This window comes from Thalassophryne amazonica, chromosome 14, assembly GCF_902500255.1.
Source record: "Thalassophryne amazonica chromosome 14, fThaAma1.1, whole genome shotgun sequence".
NCBI lineage: Eukaryota > Metazoa > Chordata > Actinopteri > Batrachoidiformes > Batrachoididae > Thalassophryne > Thalassophryne amazonica.
In genome coordinates this window covers 1,162,156-1,180,103 of record NC_047116.1, presented here as the reverse complement: position 1 = coordinate 1,180,103, position 17,948 = coordinate 1,162,156, and the positions used below count along the sequence as shown (strand labels likewise).

At 43.0% G+C, this 17,948-nt stretch overlaps 1 protein-coding gene across 1 annotated transcript in view; it reads right to left on the bottom strand.

The window, feature by feature from the left end:
- Positions 1-17,948, bottom strand: part of itga4 (integrin alpha 4) — a 259,368-nt gene that overhangs the window by 159,097 nt on the left and 82,323 nt on the right. The window contains exons 5-7 of the mRNA XM_034186123.1: positions 16,352-16,484; positions 13,839-13,906; positions 13,531-13,663 (exon numbers count right to left, since the gene is read on the bottom strand). Coding sequence (XP_034042014.1) covers positions 13,531-13,663; positions 13,839-13,906; positions 16,352-16,484 — 334 coding nt within the window. The remainder of the gene's footprint in view (positions 1-13,530; positions 13,664-13,838; positions 13,907-16,351; positions 16,485-17,948) is intronic.

Sequence of the window (17,948 nt, the reverse complement as noted above, 5' to 3'; positions counted from 1 at the left end):
TGGGAGCAAAACCAAAAGTGTTGCGTTTATACTTTTGTTGAGTGTGTATATATATATATATATATATATATATATATATATATATACACACACACACACACGAGGTCTGTCCGAAAAGTAACGGACTTTTTAAAAATTTTTTCAAAAACTATATGGATTTGAATCACGTGCGCGTGCATCAGCCAAGCTTGAAGCTTCGTGCGCATGCATGAGTTTTTCACGCCTGTCGGTTGCATCATTCGCCTGTGAGCAGGCTTTGAGTGAGCACTGGTCCACCCCCCTCGTCAGATTTTCATTGTCAGGGAAATGGCTGAGCGACTGCCGCTTTGCTCCATGAAAATTTTTTCAGAAACTGTGACAGACAGCCAGGTGGACACCATTCGTAAGATTCAGATGGCTTTCGGTGAAGATTCTATCGGCATCACACAGATTAAGGAGCATTACAACCGGATTAAAGACGGCCCACACCGGCGCGCCGCGCTCCGAGTGGCCATCGACAGGCTGAAATGACCAGATCATTTCCAAGGTGAAGGCTGTGTTGATCTGGGACATCGTGTGACTACCAGAGAAATGGCAAGAGAGATAGACATAGCACTTTTTCGGCACATTCCACTGTTACAGGAGATTTTGTAATGAAAGACGTGCGGAGGAATTCGCACGTCGGGATGGAGCCGCTCATGGCGCACAACAAACACCTCCATGTTGGAAGTCTCACAGGACATGTTGGGGCATGTCCAGCTGTTACACAATTTCTCGGATACTCACTCGACTGAAAAGCCACCGAAAGCCGTCTGAATCTTCCGAATGGTTTCCAACACGGAGCTGTTTGTTGTGCGCCATGAGTGGCTCCATGCCGACGTGCGAATTCCTCCGCACGTCTTTCATTACAAAATCTCCAGTAACAGTGGAATGTACCGCAAAAGTGCTGATGTCCACATTTTCTGCGATTTCTCTGGTAGTCACATGACGTCCCGGATCAACACAGCCTTCACTTAGGAAATGATCTGGTCATTTCAGCCTGTCGATGTCCGCTCGGAACGCGGCGCGCCCTCCGCCGGTGTGGGCCGTCTCTCACAGTTTCTGAAAAAATTTTCATGCAGCAAAGCGGCAGTCGCTCAGCCATTTCCCTGACAATGAAAATCCGACGAGGGGGCTGGACCACTCCTCACTCAAAGCCTGCCCACAGGGGAATGATGCAACCAACAGGCGTGAAAAAACTCACGCATGCGCACAAAGGTTCAAGCTTGGCTGATGCAAGCGCACATGATTCAAATCCATATAGTTTTTGAAAAAAATAAAAAGGTCCGTTACTTTTCGGACAGAGCTCGTATACATATATATGCCAGTTTAATGTTTAACGCTTTAAGTCATTACTGGGATGATCAGCTGTAATTACATGTGTTCCCACACGAGGGCGAAGCTACTGAATACTGTGTTAAAAATATAGCAGAAGAAGAAGAAACAGCAAGATGTGTAACGCTGGCAGCTGCAGGTTTGGTGATTAAAACGCCCGCCGTTTTCCTCTTTTCTGCAAATATATGTACTTATGTCTCCATATATATTTCTACATGCTTTACTTTTTCTTGTTCCCCCCTTTTAATATTATTATATTTAAGTATGTATTGGAGGAGTGGGGTACAATTAGTTATACCTAACAGCTAACGTTAGCTTATCTAGCCGGCCTTAGCAATGTTCATCATCCATCCATCCATCCATCCAGCCATTTTCTTCCGCTTTATCCTGAGTCGGGTCGCGGGGGCAGCAGCTCAAGCAAAGACCTCCCGATCCACACACACCTCCCCCAGGTCATCCAGGGGAACCTCAAGGTGTTCCCAAGCCAGCCGAGAGACGTAGTCCCTCCAGCATGTCCTGGGTCTTCCCCGTGTCAAGCAACCCAGTCCAGTCGAAGATTCAAGCTTCTCTACTATCCTCCCATATGTGTGCATACACGATCAAAAAAATGCCATGTCATGTTTAGGCCATGTGGCTAACTAGGTCAGACTTTAAAGACATGAAAAGAAGGGCCTAGTGTTCGTGGAACCGCTGCCTGCTGTTTACATCTTTTCACATGATAACAAGACAATAAAAGGCGCTTAGCTTTTACAAGATATATTTTTGGTGCAGACAAATATCTTAACAAAAGTACAGAAACTTACTGTGCAGATATCAAGAACATATTGACCCAGTGCAAACTTGCTGACAGTCATCACCTTTAACCTCACATAACCCCAGCAGAAATGCAACAATGTATTAACATGGGTTTAGAGAGTCTGAAATTACATGACATATGTATTTCTAAGTAATTTATTAACATAACCATAAAGGAAGAGTGTGTTAAGACTGAGTGTGTGCTTGAAGATTCAAGCTTCTCTACTATGGAAACCACCTGGACAACTGAGAGCCTACACAGAAATATATGGGAGGATCAATTTTTTTTATCAATGGTGTCAATTTAAGTATCATTTCAAGTTGACCTGAATTGGAAACCATGCTGAGGAGGCCCAAAGCAAGCTGATAAGGAGGTGATGGAGATTTTGCCTATCAAAGGAGAACAAAGGAGACAAGGACACCGCAGTGGGTGGACCATGATAGTGAAGATGAATGGCACTCTGACCAATCAACAGAGAGCAGATTCTGATTATAAAAATGTAGTGTAGTCACAGAGTCTTCAGTCTTTTCTGCACACTCCCCTGCTGGTGATTTGCTAAGAATTACATTAGGAGGAGCCAGCCGAACGGATCCACAGAATTCTGTCTCTGGTAAACTTATCTTTACTCACTCTGTTTCTTTGATTAATAATTTGTTAATAAATTCCCGTGTAAGAGGTCTGTCTTCAGGACGATGTACATTGTTAATTGAGACTGACTTCCTTATTTCACATCAACGGACACGCGGGGTGTGTGACCTAAGGTAAATAGTTTTGCTGTTCACATGTTGATGTTTGAGTTCACAGGTATTTAACAGAAGTAAACAATTCCTCTCCAACCAGGAGGTTGATGTCTTGGGTTTTCAGTTAAATACCTTGGTAAAACGTCTGCTCCAACATGTGAAAAGGCAAAAACTCAGATTAAAGGGGTCATAATATCCTTATGTGTAGTACTCCACAAGGAATCAGGTTTCACACTCCAACAATTACTTTGGACAGTTGAACTCAATACTTTTCCAAGACAGTATAAATCATGTTAGGTCAAATGCATCCAAAAGCATGTGAATCAGATACAATTCTTCTCCAGTTAGTAATGAAGGTTAAATATTTTCCTTTAAATCCTTCGTTGTCCTTTGCCTCTACTGGTGGTTGGCTCTCACTGCGGTATTGTATCACTTCCTGTTCCGGAGCACAGCGGTGTTTTGCTGTATCTGTTAGCTGTTTAATCTGAGCAGTTAGATTGATCTAGATAACTAGATAACGATTTATTTCACAGTGTAATCTTCACAAGCTGTTGTGTGGGCCGCCAGAAGAGGAGGTACTGCTGGCCCACCACCAGAGGGCGCCCTGTCTGGAGTGCGGGCTCCAGGCACCAGAGGGCGCAGCCGCCTCACAGGAGCAGCCAGGGTGACAGCTGTCACGCATCACCTGCAACAGCTGTTACCAATCATCTGATCAGCAGGGGTACATCAGCAGGACGACGTCTCCACCTCTTTGCCGAGATATCGCTCTACCTGGAAGGTAACGTTCTCAGCTGACTGTGTGATCTTTCGACAGTAACCTTTTGTTACTTTTGTGCATTGTATAGCAGACTCTTTTTCCAACGAGAGGTGGAGGTAGTTTTCCCGCCGTGCGGATTGCTGGGTGCAAACGCGCCCACATTTAATTGTTTTTTTGTTCCTCGCCAGCAGTACCAGGTCCGACACGCGGAGGCAGTGGCGACCTGGGAGTTCGGGACTTGGCGGCTCCAGTATTCCCGGGGTCTGGTGGTGGAGGAAATCGTGTGGTTCCGGTTCTGCTTTGGACAGACGTCTTCTATCTTCGAGCCTGCCCACACGACACCTTTTGTGATTTGGCTTTTTGTCTATTGTTGTAATCTGTTGTGTTTGTTGTGCCCATTCACAACAGTAAAGTGTTGTTATTTGACTTCCTCCATTGTCCGTTCATTTGCGCCCCCTGTTGTGGGTCCGTGTACCTACACTTTCCCAACACAAGCCTTAACTAAAGCACTCCCTCTGCTGAATCACCTCTAAATTATTTCCACATTCTTTGTGTATTTTTAGGAATCCGCTAGCTTAGCGCAGCTATTAGCCCTTAGCCGGTTTAGCATGGCGGCTTCTCCTGTCTCTCCCGCACTTTTCTGCTCTGGGTGTGAAATGTTGTTATTCCTCGGCCTCTTTTAGCAGTAATGGTACTTGTAATAAGTGTAGCTTATTCATAGCTTTGGAGGCCAGGCTGGGCGAATTGGAGACTCGGCTCCGCACCTTGGAAAATCCTACAGCTAGCCAGGCCCCTGTAGTCGGTGCGGACCAAGGTAGCTTAGCCGCCATTAGTTCCCCTCCGGCAGATCCCGAGCAGCCAGGAAAGCAGGCCGACTGGGTGACTGTGAGGAGGAAGCGTAGTCCTAAACAGAAGCCCCGTGTACACCGCCAACCCGTTCACATTTCTAACCGTTTTTCCCCACTCGGCGACACACCCACCGAGGATCAAACTCTGGTTATTGGCGACTCTGTTTTGAGAAATGTGAAGTTAGTGACACCAGCAACCATAGTCAATTGTCTTCCGGGGGCCATAGCAGGCAACTGCTGGCTAAGGCTAAGCGTAAATTTGGTAAGATTGTAATTCACGTCGGCAGTAATGACACCCGGTTACTCCAATCAGAGGTCACTAAAATTAATATTGAATCGGTGTGTAACTTTGCAAAAACAATGTCGGACTCTGTAGTTTTCTCTGGGCCCCTCCCCAATCGGACCGGGAGTGACATGTTTAGCCTGTCTGAGTGGTTTCCAAAAAATGAGGTGGGCTTCATAGATAATTGGCAAAGCTTCTGGGGAAAACCTGGTCTTGTTAGGAGAGACGGCATCCATCCCACTTTGGATGGAGCAGCTCTCATTTCTAGAAATCTGGCCAATTTTCTTAAATCCTCCAAACTGTGACTATCCAGGGTTGGGACCAGGAAGCAGAGTTGTAGTCTTACACACCTCTCTGCAGCTTCTCTCCCCCTGCCATCCCCTCATTAACCCATCCCCGTAGAGACGGTGCCTGCTCCCAGACCACCAATAACCAGCAAAAATCTATTTAAGCATAAAAATTCAAAAAGAAAAAATAATATAGCACCTTCAACTGCACCACAGACTAAAACAGTTAAATGTGGTCTATTAAACATTAGGTCTCTCTCTTCTAAGTCCCTGTTAGTAAATGATATAAGAATTGATCAACATATTGATTTATTCTGCCTTACAGAAACCTGGTTACAGCAGGATGAATATGTTAGTTTAAATGAGTCAACACCCCCGAGTCACACTAACTGCCAGAATGCTCGTAGCACGGGCCGAGGCGGAGGATTAGCAGCAATCTTCCATTCCAGCTTATTAATTAATCAAAAACCCAGACAGAGCTTTAATTCATTTGAAAGCTTGACTCTTAGTCTTGTCCATCCAAATTGGAAGTCCCAAAAACCAGTTTTATTTGTTATTATCTATCGTCCTCCTGGTCGTTACTGTGAGTTTCTCTGTGAATTTTCAGACCTTTTGTCTGACTTAGTGCTTAGCTCAGATAAGATAATTATAGTGGGCGATTTTAACATCCACACAGATGCTGAGAATGACAGCCTCAACACTGCATTTAATCTATTATTAGACTCTATTGGCTTTGCTCAAAATGTAAATGAGTCCACCCACCACTTTAATCATATCTTAGATCTTGTTCTGACTTATGGTATGGAAATTGAAGACTTAACAGTATTCCCTGAAAACTCCCTTCTGTCTGATCATTTCTTAATAACATTTACATTTACTCTGATGGACTACCCAGCAGTGGGGAATAAGTTTCATTACACTAGAAGTCTTTCAGAAAGCGCTGTAACTAGGTTTAAGGATATGATTCCTTCTTTATGTTCTCTAATGCCATATACCAACACAGTGCAGAGTAGCTACCTAAACTCTGTAAGTGAGATAGAGTATCTCATCAATAGTTTTACATCCTCATTGAAGACAACTTTGGATGCTGTAGCTCCTCTGAAAAAGAGAGCTTTAAATCAGAAGTGCCTGACTCCGTGGTATAACTCACAAACTCGCAGCTTAAAGCAGATAACCCATATGTTGGAGAGGAAATGGCGTCTCACTAATTTAGAAGATCTTCACTTAGCCTGGAAAAAGAGTCTGTTGCTCTATAAAAAAAGCCCTCCGTAAAGCTAGGACATCTTACTACTCATCACTAATTGAAGAAAATAAGAACAACCCCAGGTTTCTTTTCAACACTGTAGCCAGGCTGACAAAGAGTCAGAGCTCTATTGAGCCGAGTATTCCTTTAACTTTAACTAGTAATGACTTCATGACTTTCTTTGCTAATAAAATTTTAACTATTAGAGAAAAAATTACTCATAACCATCCCAAAGACGTATCGTTATCTTTCCTCCAAACCATCAACATGTTTATTAGACCCCATTCGTACCAGGCTGCTCAAGGAAGCCCTACCATTAATTAATGCTTCGATCTTAAATATGATCAATCTATCTTTGTTAGCTGGCTATGTACCACAGGCTTTTAAGGTGGCAGTAATTAAACCATTACTTAAAAAGCCATCACTTGACCCAGCTATCTTAGCTAATTATAGGCCAATCTCCAACCTTCCTTTTCTCTCAAAAATTCTTGAAAGGGTAGTTGTAAAACAGCTAACTGATCATCTGCAGAGGAATGGTCTATTTGAAGAGTTTCAGTCAGGTTTTAGAATTCATCATAGTACAGAAACAGCATTAGTGAAGGTTACAAATGATCTTCTTATGGCCTCAGACAGTGGACTCATCTCTGTGCTTGTTCTGTTAGACCTCAGTGCTGCTTTTGATACTGTTGACCATAAAATTTTATTACAGAGATTAGAGCATGCCATAGGTATTAAAGGCACTGCGCTGCGGTGGTTTGAATCATATTTGTCTAATAGATTACAATTTGTTCATGTAAATGGGGAATCTTCTTCACAGACTAAAGTTAATTATGGAGTTCCACAAGGTTCTGTGCTAGGACCAATTTTATTCACTTTATACATGCTTCCTTTAGGCAGTATTATTAGACGGCATTGCTTAAATTTTCATTGTTACGCAGATGATACCCAGCTTTATCTATCCATGAAGCCAGAGGACACACACCAATTAGCTAAACCAGATCCTTACTCTGGATGGCATTACCCTGACCTCTAGTAATACTGTGAGAAATCTTGGAGTCATTTTTGATCAGGATATGTCATTCAATGTGCATATTATCAATCAATCAATCAATCAATTTTTTTTATATAGCGCCAAATCACAACAAACAGTTGCCCCAAGGCGCTTTATATTGTAAGGCAAGGCCATACAATAATTATGTAAAACCCCAACGGTCAAAACGACCCCCTGTGAGCAAGCACTTGGCTACAGTGGGAAGGAAAAACTCCCTTTTAACAGGAAGAAACCTCCAGCAGAACCAGGCTCAGGGAGGGGCAGTCTTCTGCTGGGACTGGTTGGGGCTGAGGGAGAGAACCAGGAAAAAGACATGCTGTGGAGGGGAGCAGAGATCGATCACTAATGATTAAATGCAGAGTGGTGCATACAGAGCAAAAAGAAAAAGAAACAGTGCATCATGGGAACCCCCCAGCAGTCTACGTCTATAGCAGCATAACTAAGGGATGGTTCAGGGTCACCTGATCCAGCCCTAACTATAAGCTTTAGCAAAAAGGAAAGTTTTAAGCCTAATCTTAAAAGTAGAGAGGGTGTCTGTCTCCCTGATCTGAATTGGGAGCTGGTTCCACAGGAGAGGAGCCTGAAAGCTGAAGGCTCTGCCTCCCATTCTACTCTTACAAACCCTAGGAACTACAAGTAAGCCTGCAGTCTGAGAGCGAAGCGCTCTATTGGGGTAATATGGTACTACGAGGTCCCTAAGATAAGATGGGACCTGATTATTCAAAACCTTATAAGTAAGAAGAAGAATTTTAAATTCTATTCTAGAATTAACAGGAAGCCAATGAAGAGAGGCCAATATGGGTGAGATATGCTCTCTCCTTCTAGTCCCCGTCAGTACTCTAGCTGCAGCATTTTGAATTAACTGAAGGCTTTTTAGGGAACTTTTAGGACAACCTGATAATAATGAATTACAATAGTCCAGCCTAGAGGAAATAAATGCATGAATTAGTTTTTCAGCATCACTCTGAGACAAGACCTTTCTGATTTTAGAGATATTGCGTAAATGCAAAAAGCAGTCCTACATATTTGTTTAATATGCACTTTGAATGACATATCCTGATCAAAAATGACTCCAAGATTTCTCACAGTATTACTAGAGGTCAGGGTAATGCCATCCAGAGTAAGGATCTGGTTAGACACCATGTTTCTAAGATTTGTGGGGCCAAGTACAATAACTTCAGTTTTATCTGAGTTTAAAAGCAGGAAATTAGAGGTCATCCATGTCTTTATGTCTGTAAGACAATCCTGCAGTTTAGCTAATTGGTGTGTGTCCTCTGGCTTCATGGATAGATAAAGCTGGGTATCATCTGCGTAACAATGAAAATTTAAGCAATACCGTCTAATAATACTGCCTAAGGGAAGCATGTATAAAGTGAATAAAATTGGTCCTAGCACAGAACCTTGTGGAACTCCATAATTAACTTTAGTCTGTGAAGAAGATTCCCCATTTACATGAACAAATTGTAATCTATTAGACAAATATGATTCAAACCACCGCAGCGCAGTGCCTTTAATACCTATGGCATGCTCTAATCTCTGTAATAAAATTTTATGGTCAACAGTATCAAAAGCAGCACTGAGATCTAACAGAACAAGCACAGAGATGAGTCCACTGTCCGAGGCCATAAGAAGATCATTTGTAACCTTCACTAATGCTGTTTCTGTACTATGATGAATTCTAAAACCTGACTGAAACTCTTCAAATAGACCATTCCTCTGCAGATGATCAGTTAGCTGTTTTACAACTACCCTTTCAAGAATTTTTGAGAGAAAAGGAAGGTTGGAGATTGGCCTATAATTAGCTAAGATAGCTGGGTCAAGTGATGGCTTTTTAAGTAATGGTTTAATTACTGCCACCTTAAAAGCCTGTGGTACATAGCCAACTAACAAAGATAGATTGATCATATTTAAGATCGAAGCATTAAATAATGGTAGGGCTTCCTTGAGCAGCCTGGTAGGAATGGGGTCTAATAAACATGTTGATGGTTTGGATGAAGTAACTAATGAGAATAACTCAGACAGAACAATCGGAGAGAAAGAGTCTAACCAAATACCGGCATCACTGAAAGCAGCCAAAGATAACGATACGTCTTTGGGATGGTTATGAGTAATTTTTTCTCTAATAGTTAAAATTTTGTTAGCAAAGAAAGTCATGAAGTCATTACTAGTTAAAGTTAATGGAATACTCAGCTCAATAGAGCTCTGACTCTTTGTCAGCCTGGCTACAGTGCTGAAAAGAAACCTGGGGTTGTTCTTATTTTCTTCAATTAGTGATGAGTAGAAAGATGTCCTAGCTTTACGAAGGGCTTTTTTATAGAGCAACAGACTCTTTTTCCAGGCTAAGTGAAGATCTTCTAAATTAGTGAGACGCCATTTCCTCTCCAACTTACGGGTTATCTGCTTTAAGCTACGAGTTTGTGAGTTATACCACGGAGTCAGACACTTCTGATTTAAAGCTCTCTTTTTCAGAGGAGCTACAGCATCCAAAGTTGTCTTCAATGAGGATGTAAAACTATTGACGAGATACTCTATCTCCCTTACAGAGTTTAGGTAGCTACTCTGCACTGTGTTGGTATATGGCATTAGAGAACATAAAGAAGGAATCATATCCTTAAACCTAGTTACAGCGCTTTCTGAAAGACTTCTAGTGTAATGAAACTTATTCCCCACTGCTGGGTAGTCCATCAGAGTAAATGTAAATGTTATTAAGAAATGATCAGACAGAAGGGAGTTATCAGGGAATACTGTTAAGTCTTCTATTTCCATACCATAAGTCAGAACAAGATCTAAGATATGATTAAAGTGGTGGGTGGACTCATTTACTTTTTGAGCAAAGCCAATAGAGTCTAATAATAGATTAAATGCAGTGTTGAGGCTGTCATTCTCAGCATCTGTGTGGATGTTAAAATCGCCCACTATAATTATCTTATCTGAGCTAAGCACTAAGTCAGACAAAAGGTCTGAAAATTCACAGAGAAACTCACAGTAACGACCAGGTGGACGATAGATAATAACAAATAAAACTGGTTTTTGGGACTTCCAATTTGGATGGACAAGACTAAGAGACAAGCTTTCAAATGAATTAAAGCTCTGTCTGGGTTTTGGATTAATTAATAAGCTGGAATGGAAGATTGCTGCTAATCCTCCACCCCGGCCCGTGCTACGAGCATTCTGACAGTTAGTGTGACTCGGGGGTGTTGACTCATTTAAACTAACATATTCATCCTGCTGTAACCAGGTTTCTGTTAGGCAGAATAAATCAATATGTTGATCAATTATTATATCATTTACCAACAGGGACTTAGAAGAGAGAGACCTAATGTTTAATAGACCACATTTAACTGTTTTAGTCTGTGGTGCAGTTGAAGGTGCTATATTATTTTTTCTTTTTGAATTTTTATGCTTAAATAGATTTTTGCTGGTTATTGGTAGTCTGGGAGCAGGCACCGTCTCTACGGGGATGGGGTAATGAGGGGATGGCAGGGGGAGAGAAGCTGCAGAGAGGTGTGTAAGACTACAACTCTGCTTCCTGGTCCCAACCCTGGATAGTCACGGTTTGGAGGATTTAAGAAAATTGGCCAGATTTCTAGAAATGAGAGCTGCTCCATCCAAAGTGGGATGGCTGCCGTCTCTCCTAACAAGACCAGGTTTTCCCCAGAAGCTTTGCCAATTATCTATGAAGCCCACCTCATTTTTTGGACACCACTCAGCCAGCCAGCAATTCAAGGAGAACATGCGGCTAAACATGTCACTCCCGGTCTGATTGGGGAGGGGCCCAGAGAAAACTACAGAGTCCGACATTGTTTTTGCAAAGTTACACACCGATTCAATGTTAATTTTAGTGACCTCCGATTGGCGTAACCGGGTGTCATTACTGCCGACGTGAATTACAATCTTACCAAATTTACGCTTAGCCTTAGCCAGCAGTTTCAAATTTCCTTCAATGTCGCCTGCTCTGGCCCCCGGAAGACAATTGACTATGGTTGCTGGTGTCGCTAACTTCACATTTCTCAAAACAGAGTCGCCAATAACCAGAGTTTGATCCTCGGCGGGTGTATCGTCGAGTGGGGAAAAACGGTTAAAGATGTGAACGGGTTGGCGGTGTACACGGGGCTTCTGTTTAGGGCTACGCTTCCTCCTCACAGTCACCCAGTCGGCCTGCTTTCCCGGCTGCTCGGGATCTGCCAGGGGGGAACTAACGGCGGCTAAGCTACCTTGGTCCGCACCGACTACAGGGGCCTTGCTAGCTGTAGAATTTTCCACGGTGCGGAGCCGAGTCTCCAATTCGCCCAGCCTGGCCTCCAAAGCTACGAATAAGCTACACTTATTACAAGTACCATTACTGCTAAAGGAGGCCGAGGAATAACTAAACATTTCACACCCAGAGCAGAAAAGTGCGGGAGAGACAGGAGAAGCCGCCATGCTAAATCGGCTAAGAGCTAGTAGCTACGCTAAGCTAGCGGATTCCTAAAAACACGCAAAGCGAATAATGTGTAAATAATTTAGAGGTGATTCAGCAGAAGGAGTGCTTTAGTTAAGGCACGTAAAGATTACACTGGGAAACAAATCGTAATCTAGATAACTAGATCAATCTAACTGCGCAGATCAAACAGCTAACAGATACAGAAAAACACCGCTGTGCTCCGGAACAAGAAGTGATACAATACCGCAGTGAGAGCCGACCACCAGTAGAGTCAAGTAAAAAAGTAAAAAAAAAAAAAAAATAAAAAGGTAAAAAAGTAAAAAAGTCTTGAAAAAGACTATTAGTTCAAAGTCCAAAGCAGCAGGTAGCAGTCTCTGTGTAAACAGTCCCAACAGAGAGCCAAAATTAACAGATACAGATATTAAGCAAATATGTAGGACTGCTTTTTTACATTTGCGCAATATCTCTAAAATTAGAAAGGTCTTGTCTCAGAGTGATGCTGAAAAACTAATTCATGCATTTATTTCCTCTAGGCTGGACTATTGCAATTCATTATTATCAGATTGTCCTAAAAGTTCCCTGAAAAGCCTTCAGTTAATTCAAAATGCTGCAGCTAGAGTACTGACGGGGACTAGAAGGAGAGAGCATATCTCACCCATATTGGCCTCTCTTCATTGGCTTCCTGTTAATTCTAGAATAGAATTTAAAATTCTTCTTCTTACTTATAAGGTTTTGAATAATCAGGTCCCATCTTATCTTAGGGACCTCGTAGTACCATATCACTCCAATAGAGCGCTTCGCTCTCAGACTGCAGGCTTACTTGTAGTTCCTAGGGTTTGTAAGAGTAGAATGGGAGGCAGAGCCTTCAGCTTTCAGGCTCCTCTCCTGTGGAACCAGCTCCCAATTCAGATCAGGGAGACAGACACCCTCTCTACTTTTAAGATTAGGCTTAAAACTTTCCTTTTTGCTAAAGCTTATAGTTAGGGCTGGATCAGGTGACCCTGAACCATCCCTTAGTTATGCTGCTATAGACGTAGACTGCTGGGGGGTTCCCATGATGCACTGAGTGTTTCTTTCTCTTTTTGCTCTGTATGCACCACTCTGCATTTAATCATTAGTGATTGATCTCTGCTCCCCTCCACAGCATGTCTTTTTCCTGTTAAAAGGGAGTTTTTCCTTCCCACTGTCGCCAAGTGCTTGCTCATAGGGGGTCGTTTTGACCGTTGGGGTTTTTCTGTAATTATTGTATGGCCTTGCCTTACAATATAAAGCGCCTTGGGGCAAGTGTTTGTTGTGATTTGGCGCTATATAAATAAAATTGATTTATATATATATATATATATATATATATATATATATTTTTTTTTTTTTTTTTTTTTTTTTCATTTCTATAGTGCCAAATCAAGGCGCTTCACACAAGTAAGAGATAGTTGATGACAGAGCTGGTTGGTTATTTCAAAATTATACAAAAACACAAAGTAGGAATTGCTTTCTGATTGACAAAATGAGTGTAGAGAGAAGTGACTGTGGAAGTGGTGTCACGGAAATGTCAGGGTATCCGGTGCTGCATGTCCCTGTGCCCACCACACGCAGGACCCAGCCTGGGTCACAGCAGTGCAACCCCACCTCCCAATGGACACATTTTCATCCATCATTTATCACATGCACTGATGTCTTTACATTTTAAACTCCAGCACTTTTTTAGGTCCATCTCTGCTCGCACTTTTACAGTAGCAGATTCATGATTACCGAGATAACTTCCAAAGCTGACTGCTCCTGAGTCATCATCCAGGTAGGCTGACATCACCCTGCTGGATGTGTTGAAGACAAGGACAGAACCTGTCCAATAAGATGTCCCTGGAGCCCCCATGATGATCAGATCCTGAAACACACACAGAAATCAATAGCCATGTTGTAAAATGTTACTTCAATCTGTTTCCAGACCTGGGGAACATCACATGACCAACAAGTTTGGCAAACAGTCTTTGAAAAAATCAAATCAAATCAAATGAATCCTGAAAAGTGCCACAATCCATAAAGAACTGATAGAATCTGACCTCCGTGAGGAAGGTGGAAACCCCAGCCTGACACGATCCATAGTCCTCACCAAACTTCTTGTGGTGGTCTGAGGGGGAAGAAAATCCATAAAACACAGACAGCATTCTCACCAGTGCATCAGAAATCTGCAGCACCTGAAGAAGCTACTTGTAAAACGACACGTAAGTCACACATAGGACTGAACTCTCAGGACTTTTGGTTTGTGGACTAACCACGAATCCACCTGAGACCCAGTTCACTCCATTTTCACAATTACAGTTTTTATCAGCCATTTTCACACTGATATCAATATCATGTCCAATCTCCCAAAGTCTTAACGTGTTTTAAAATGTGCACCAGAACACATCAGTGAAGCCTTTGGCAAAGTGCAGTACAACCAGCAAAACCCTTTACACATCACCCAAAAAGTTGCCAAAACTTGAGTTAATGCTGTTAGGCAGCAAGGCTACTGTGGCAAACTAAAACACTGACAGCTTCAAGCTTTGCAAATTGCAGACAAAACACGTATGTTTGTGCCTATATGATGTGGTGCCACATGTGTAACACACTGCTGTATATGTAACGCGTTGCTGCATTTGTAATGTATTTCTGCTGATGTAATGTGTTGCTGCATTACAAGGGGACGTGATGGTCTAGTGGTTAAGCGTTGGGCTTGAGAGCAGAGGATCCTGAGTTCAAATCCCAGCCTGACCGGGAAATCACTAAGGGCCCTTGGGCAAGGTCTTTAATCCCCTAGTGTCTCCCAGTGTGTAGTGAGCGTCTTGTATGGCAGCACCCTGATATCGGTGTGAATGTGAGGCATTATTGTAAAGCACTTTGAGCATCTGATGCAAATGTAAAAGCGCTATATAAATGCAGTCAATTTACTATATGTAACATGTTGCTGCATGTGTAACATATTTCTGCAGGTGCAGAGCGCATCCAGAAAAGTATTCACAGCACTTCACTTTTTCCAAATTTTATATTACTGCCTAATTCCAAAATGGATGAAATTATTTCTTTTTCCTCAAAATTCTACTCACAGTACCGCACAATGACAATGTGAATTTTTTTTTTAAAGATTTTGCCAAATGTATTAAAAAAAAAACAACAAAAAAAAAACCCCTACAAAATCACATGTCCATAAGTATTCACAGCCTTTACCATGAAGCCCTAAATTGAGCTCAGGTGCCTCCTGTTTCCTCTGATCATCCTTGAGATGTTTCTACAGCTTAACTAGAGTCCACCTGGGGTAAATTCAGTTGATTGGACCTGATTTGGAAAGACACACACCTGTCTACATATAAGGTCCCACAGCTGACAGTCAGAGCACAAACCAAGCATGAAGTCAAAGGAATTGTCTGTAGACCTCAGAGACAGGATTGTCTGGAGGCACAAATCTGGGGAAGGGTACAGAAATATCTCTGCTGCTTTGAAGGTCCCAATGAGCACAGTGGCCTCCATCATCTGTAAATGGAAGAAGTTCAGATCTACCAGGACTCTTCCTAAAGCTGGACGCCCATCTAAACTGAGCGATCGGGGGAGAAGGACCTTAGTCAGGGAGGTGACCAAGAACCTGATGGTCACTCTGTCAGAGCTCCAGCATTCCTCTGTGGAGAGAGGAGAACATTCCAGAAGGACAACCATCTCTGCAGTAATCCACCAATCAGGCCTGTATGGTAGAGTGTCCAGACAGAAGCCACTCCTTAGTAAAAGGCACATGGCAGCCCACCTGGAGTTTGACAAAAGGTACCTGAAGGACTCTCAGACCAGGAGAAACAAAATTCTCTGGTCTGATGAGACAAAGATTGAACTCTTTGGTGTCATGTTTGAAGGAAACCAGGCACCATCCCTACAGTGAAGCATGGTGGTGGCAGTATCATGCTGTGGGGATGTTTTTCAGCTGCAGCAACTGGGAGACTAGTCAGGATTGAGGGAAAGATGAATGCAGCAATGTACAGAGACATCCTGGATGAAAATCTGCTCCAAAGCGCTCTTGACCTCAGACTGGGGTGACAGTTCATCTTTCAGCAGGACAATAAGGCTTTTACATAATAATGCACTGTGAATACTTTCCAGATGCACTGTAAACAGAGGACATCTGGACCTCAATGGACAAAGGCTCTTCCTAACCTCCCTATATTTATGTCCCGCTCTGCACTTGCGCCGCAAGGCGGGACATATAGCATCCGGGTTGTCCATCTGTCCATCCTTCCATCAGTTCATCCGTCCGTCTGTCCGTCCATCCATCCATCCGTCTGTCCGTCCGTCCGTCCGTCCAGCCACAATTTGTTCGCCGCAACGTACCTCGGCACCTATTGCTCGCAGAACCCTCATATTTGGTGGGTACATGCTTTGGAGGAGTACTTCACACGTGTTCAAAGGCCGGTGACCCTGACCTATTTTTCAAGGTCACCAGTGGTTGCAATTGTTTTGAAGGTTGGCATGCAAGTACATATTACTGCACTTTGCATGGAAAATAATACTGTGCGCAGGGCATTTTGTGATGAATGTCTCTAATTTAGGACTGTACCTCTGTAGCAGGGGATGATGTGATGGGGGTCTTGTAGCTCAGGGCCATAGTGGTAACAGATTCCGTGAGGAAGCTTGCTGCTCTGATGGTCTTTGCTGGAGTAGAAGACGTTCTTCCAACGATGAGCACACACCTGCACAGACATGTTACCTCAGGTTCGGAATCAGGGTTCACTGTTCCACTCACTCTTCAATTTGTGTCTCCTCATCATATAATGTTCAGCTGTGTTTATGTGTTGGAAAGTTAAATATCAGCAGAAAAGTTCTTCTGCTGCAAAAAATGCAGAAGTGGTTTTAGACTGCTCACTTCTCTGAAACAAATCCAGGGACAAGTTCATCTCGCCAAAGACGACCAATGGAATGACCCTTTTACCTGAGCCATGTGGAACTCCTGGACAAACCCCATCATGTTCACAACAAACTCCTGTTCTGACATGACTGACTGAAGTACACCAACAGCCACACCTCCAGTCACCAGTCTGTGAAGCTCCCGATGTTCATGGACAATAAAACCCTCATCGGACTCATCTCTGATGGGGATGAGTCAGCCTACAGATCACCTGGTGTCCTGGTGAAATCAGAACAATCTGGAGCTCAGTGGAGATGGTTGTTGACTTCAGAAAGAGCACAGTCCCGGCCAAACCCATCACCCTGTGTGACTCCCCAGTTACCATTGAAGAGTCCTTCTGTTACCTGGGGATCACCAGCACCCAGGATCTCAAGTGGGAGCTGAATGTCAGCTCTCTCAAGAGAGCAGAACAGAGGATGTACTTTCTGCAGCAGCTAAGGAAGTTCAACTTGCCAAAAACAATGATGTGAACTTCTACAGTGCCATCACTGAGTCCATCATGTCCTCCTCCATCACCATCTGGTACACTGCTGCCACTGCTAAGGACAGGAGAAGACTGCAGCGTATCATCCACGCTGCAGAGAAGGTGATCGACTGCAATCTGCCATCTGTACAGGACCTGTACACCTCCAGGGACCTGAGGCAAGCAAGAAAGATAGTGGCTGATTCCTCTCACCCAGGACACAAACTTTTTGTCACCCTCCCCTCTGGCAGCTGGCTGAGGTCCATCAGGACTAAAACCTCAAGACACAAAAGCAGCTTCTTTACGTCTGCAGCTAGACTCATAAATAATGCCAGAGACGCCCCCTCCCCTCTTAGTACAGACTGGCCGTCCCTGTACTGAAAAGTTATGTACATCTGCACACCAATCATATGCTTTTGCACAGGCCCATTCCACTACATTATACTGATTTAGCAGGAAACACAGTCTTGCCTGTTTGACTCTTTCATTTCTTACAAAAATATTTTTTCCTTTTCTTTTTATTATTGCTGTTTATACACCAACCACCAACAACACCAGATCAAATTCCTTGTATGTGAGAACTTGGCAATAAATTAAATTCTGATGTATTAAACACCTTAGTTTCAGTTCAGTGACTTATTTGCTTCTTACTTCAGATTTCCTCCAGGCTCATGTCCTTTTCCACCTCCTCTGCACATGTCCAAAACATCTCAATTTCATCTCTCTGATTTTGTCTCCAAACCGACCCACCTGAGCTGTCCCTCTGATATGTTCAGTCACAAATCA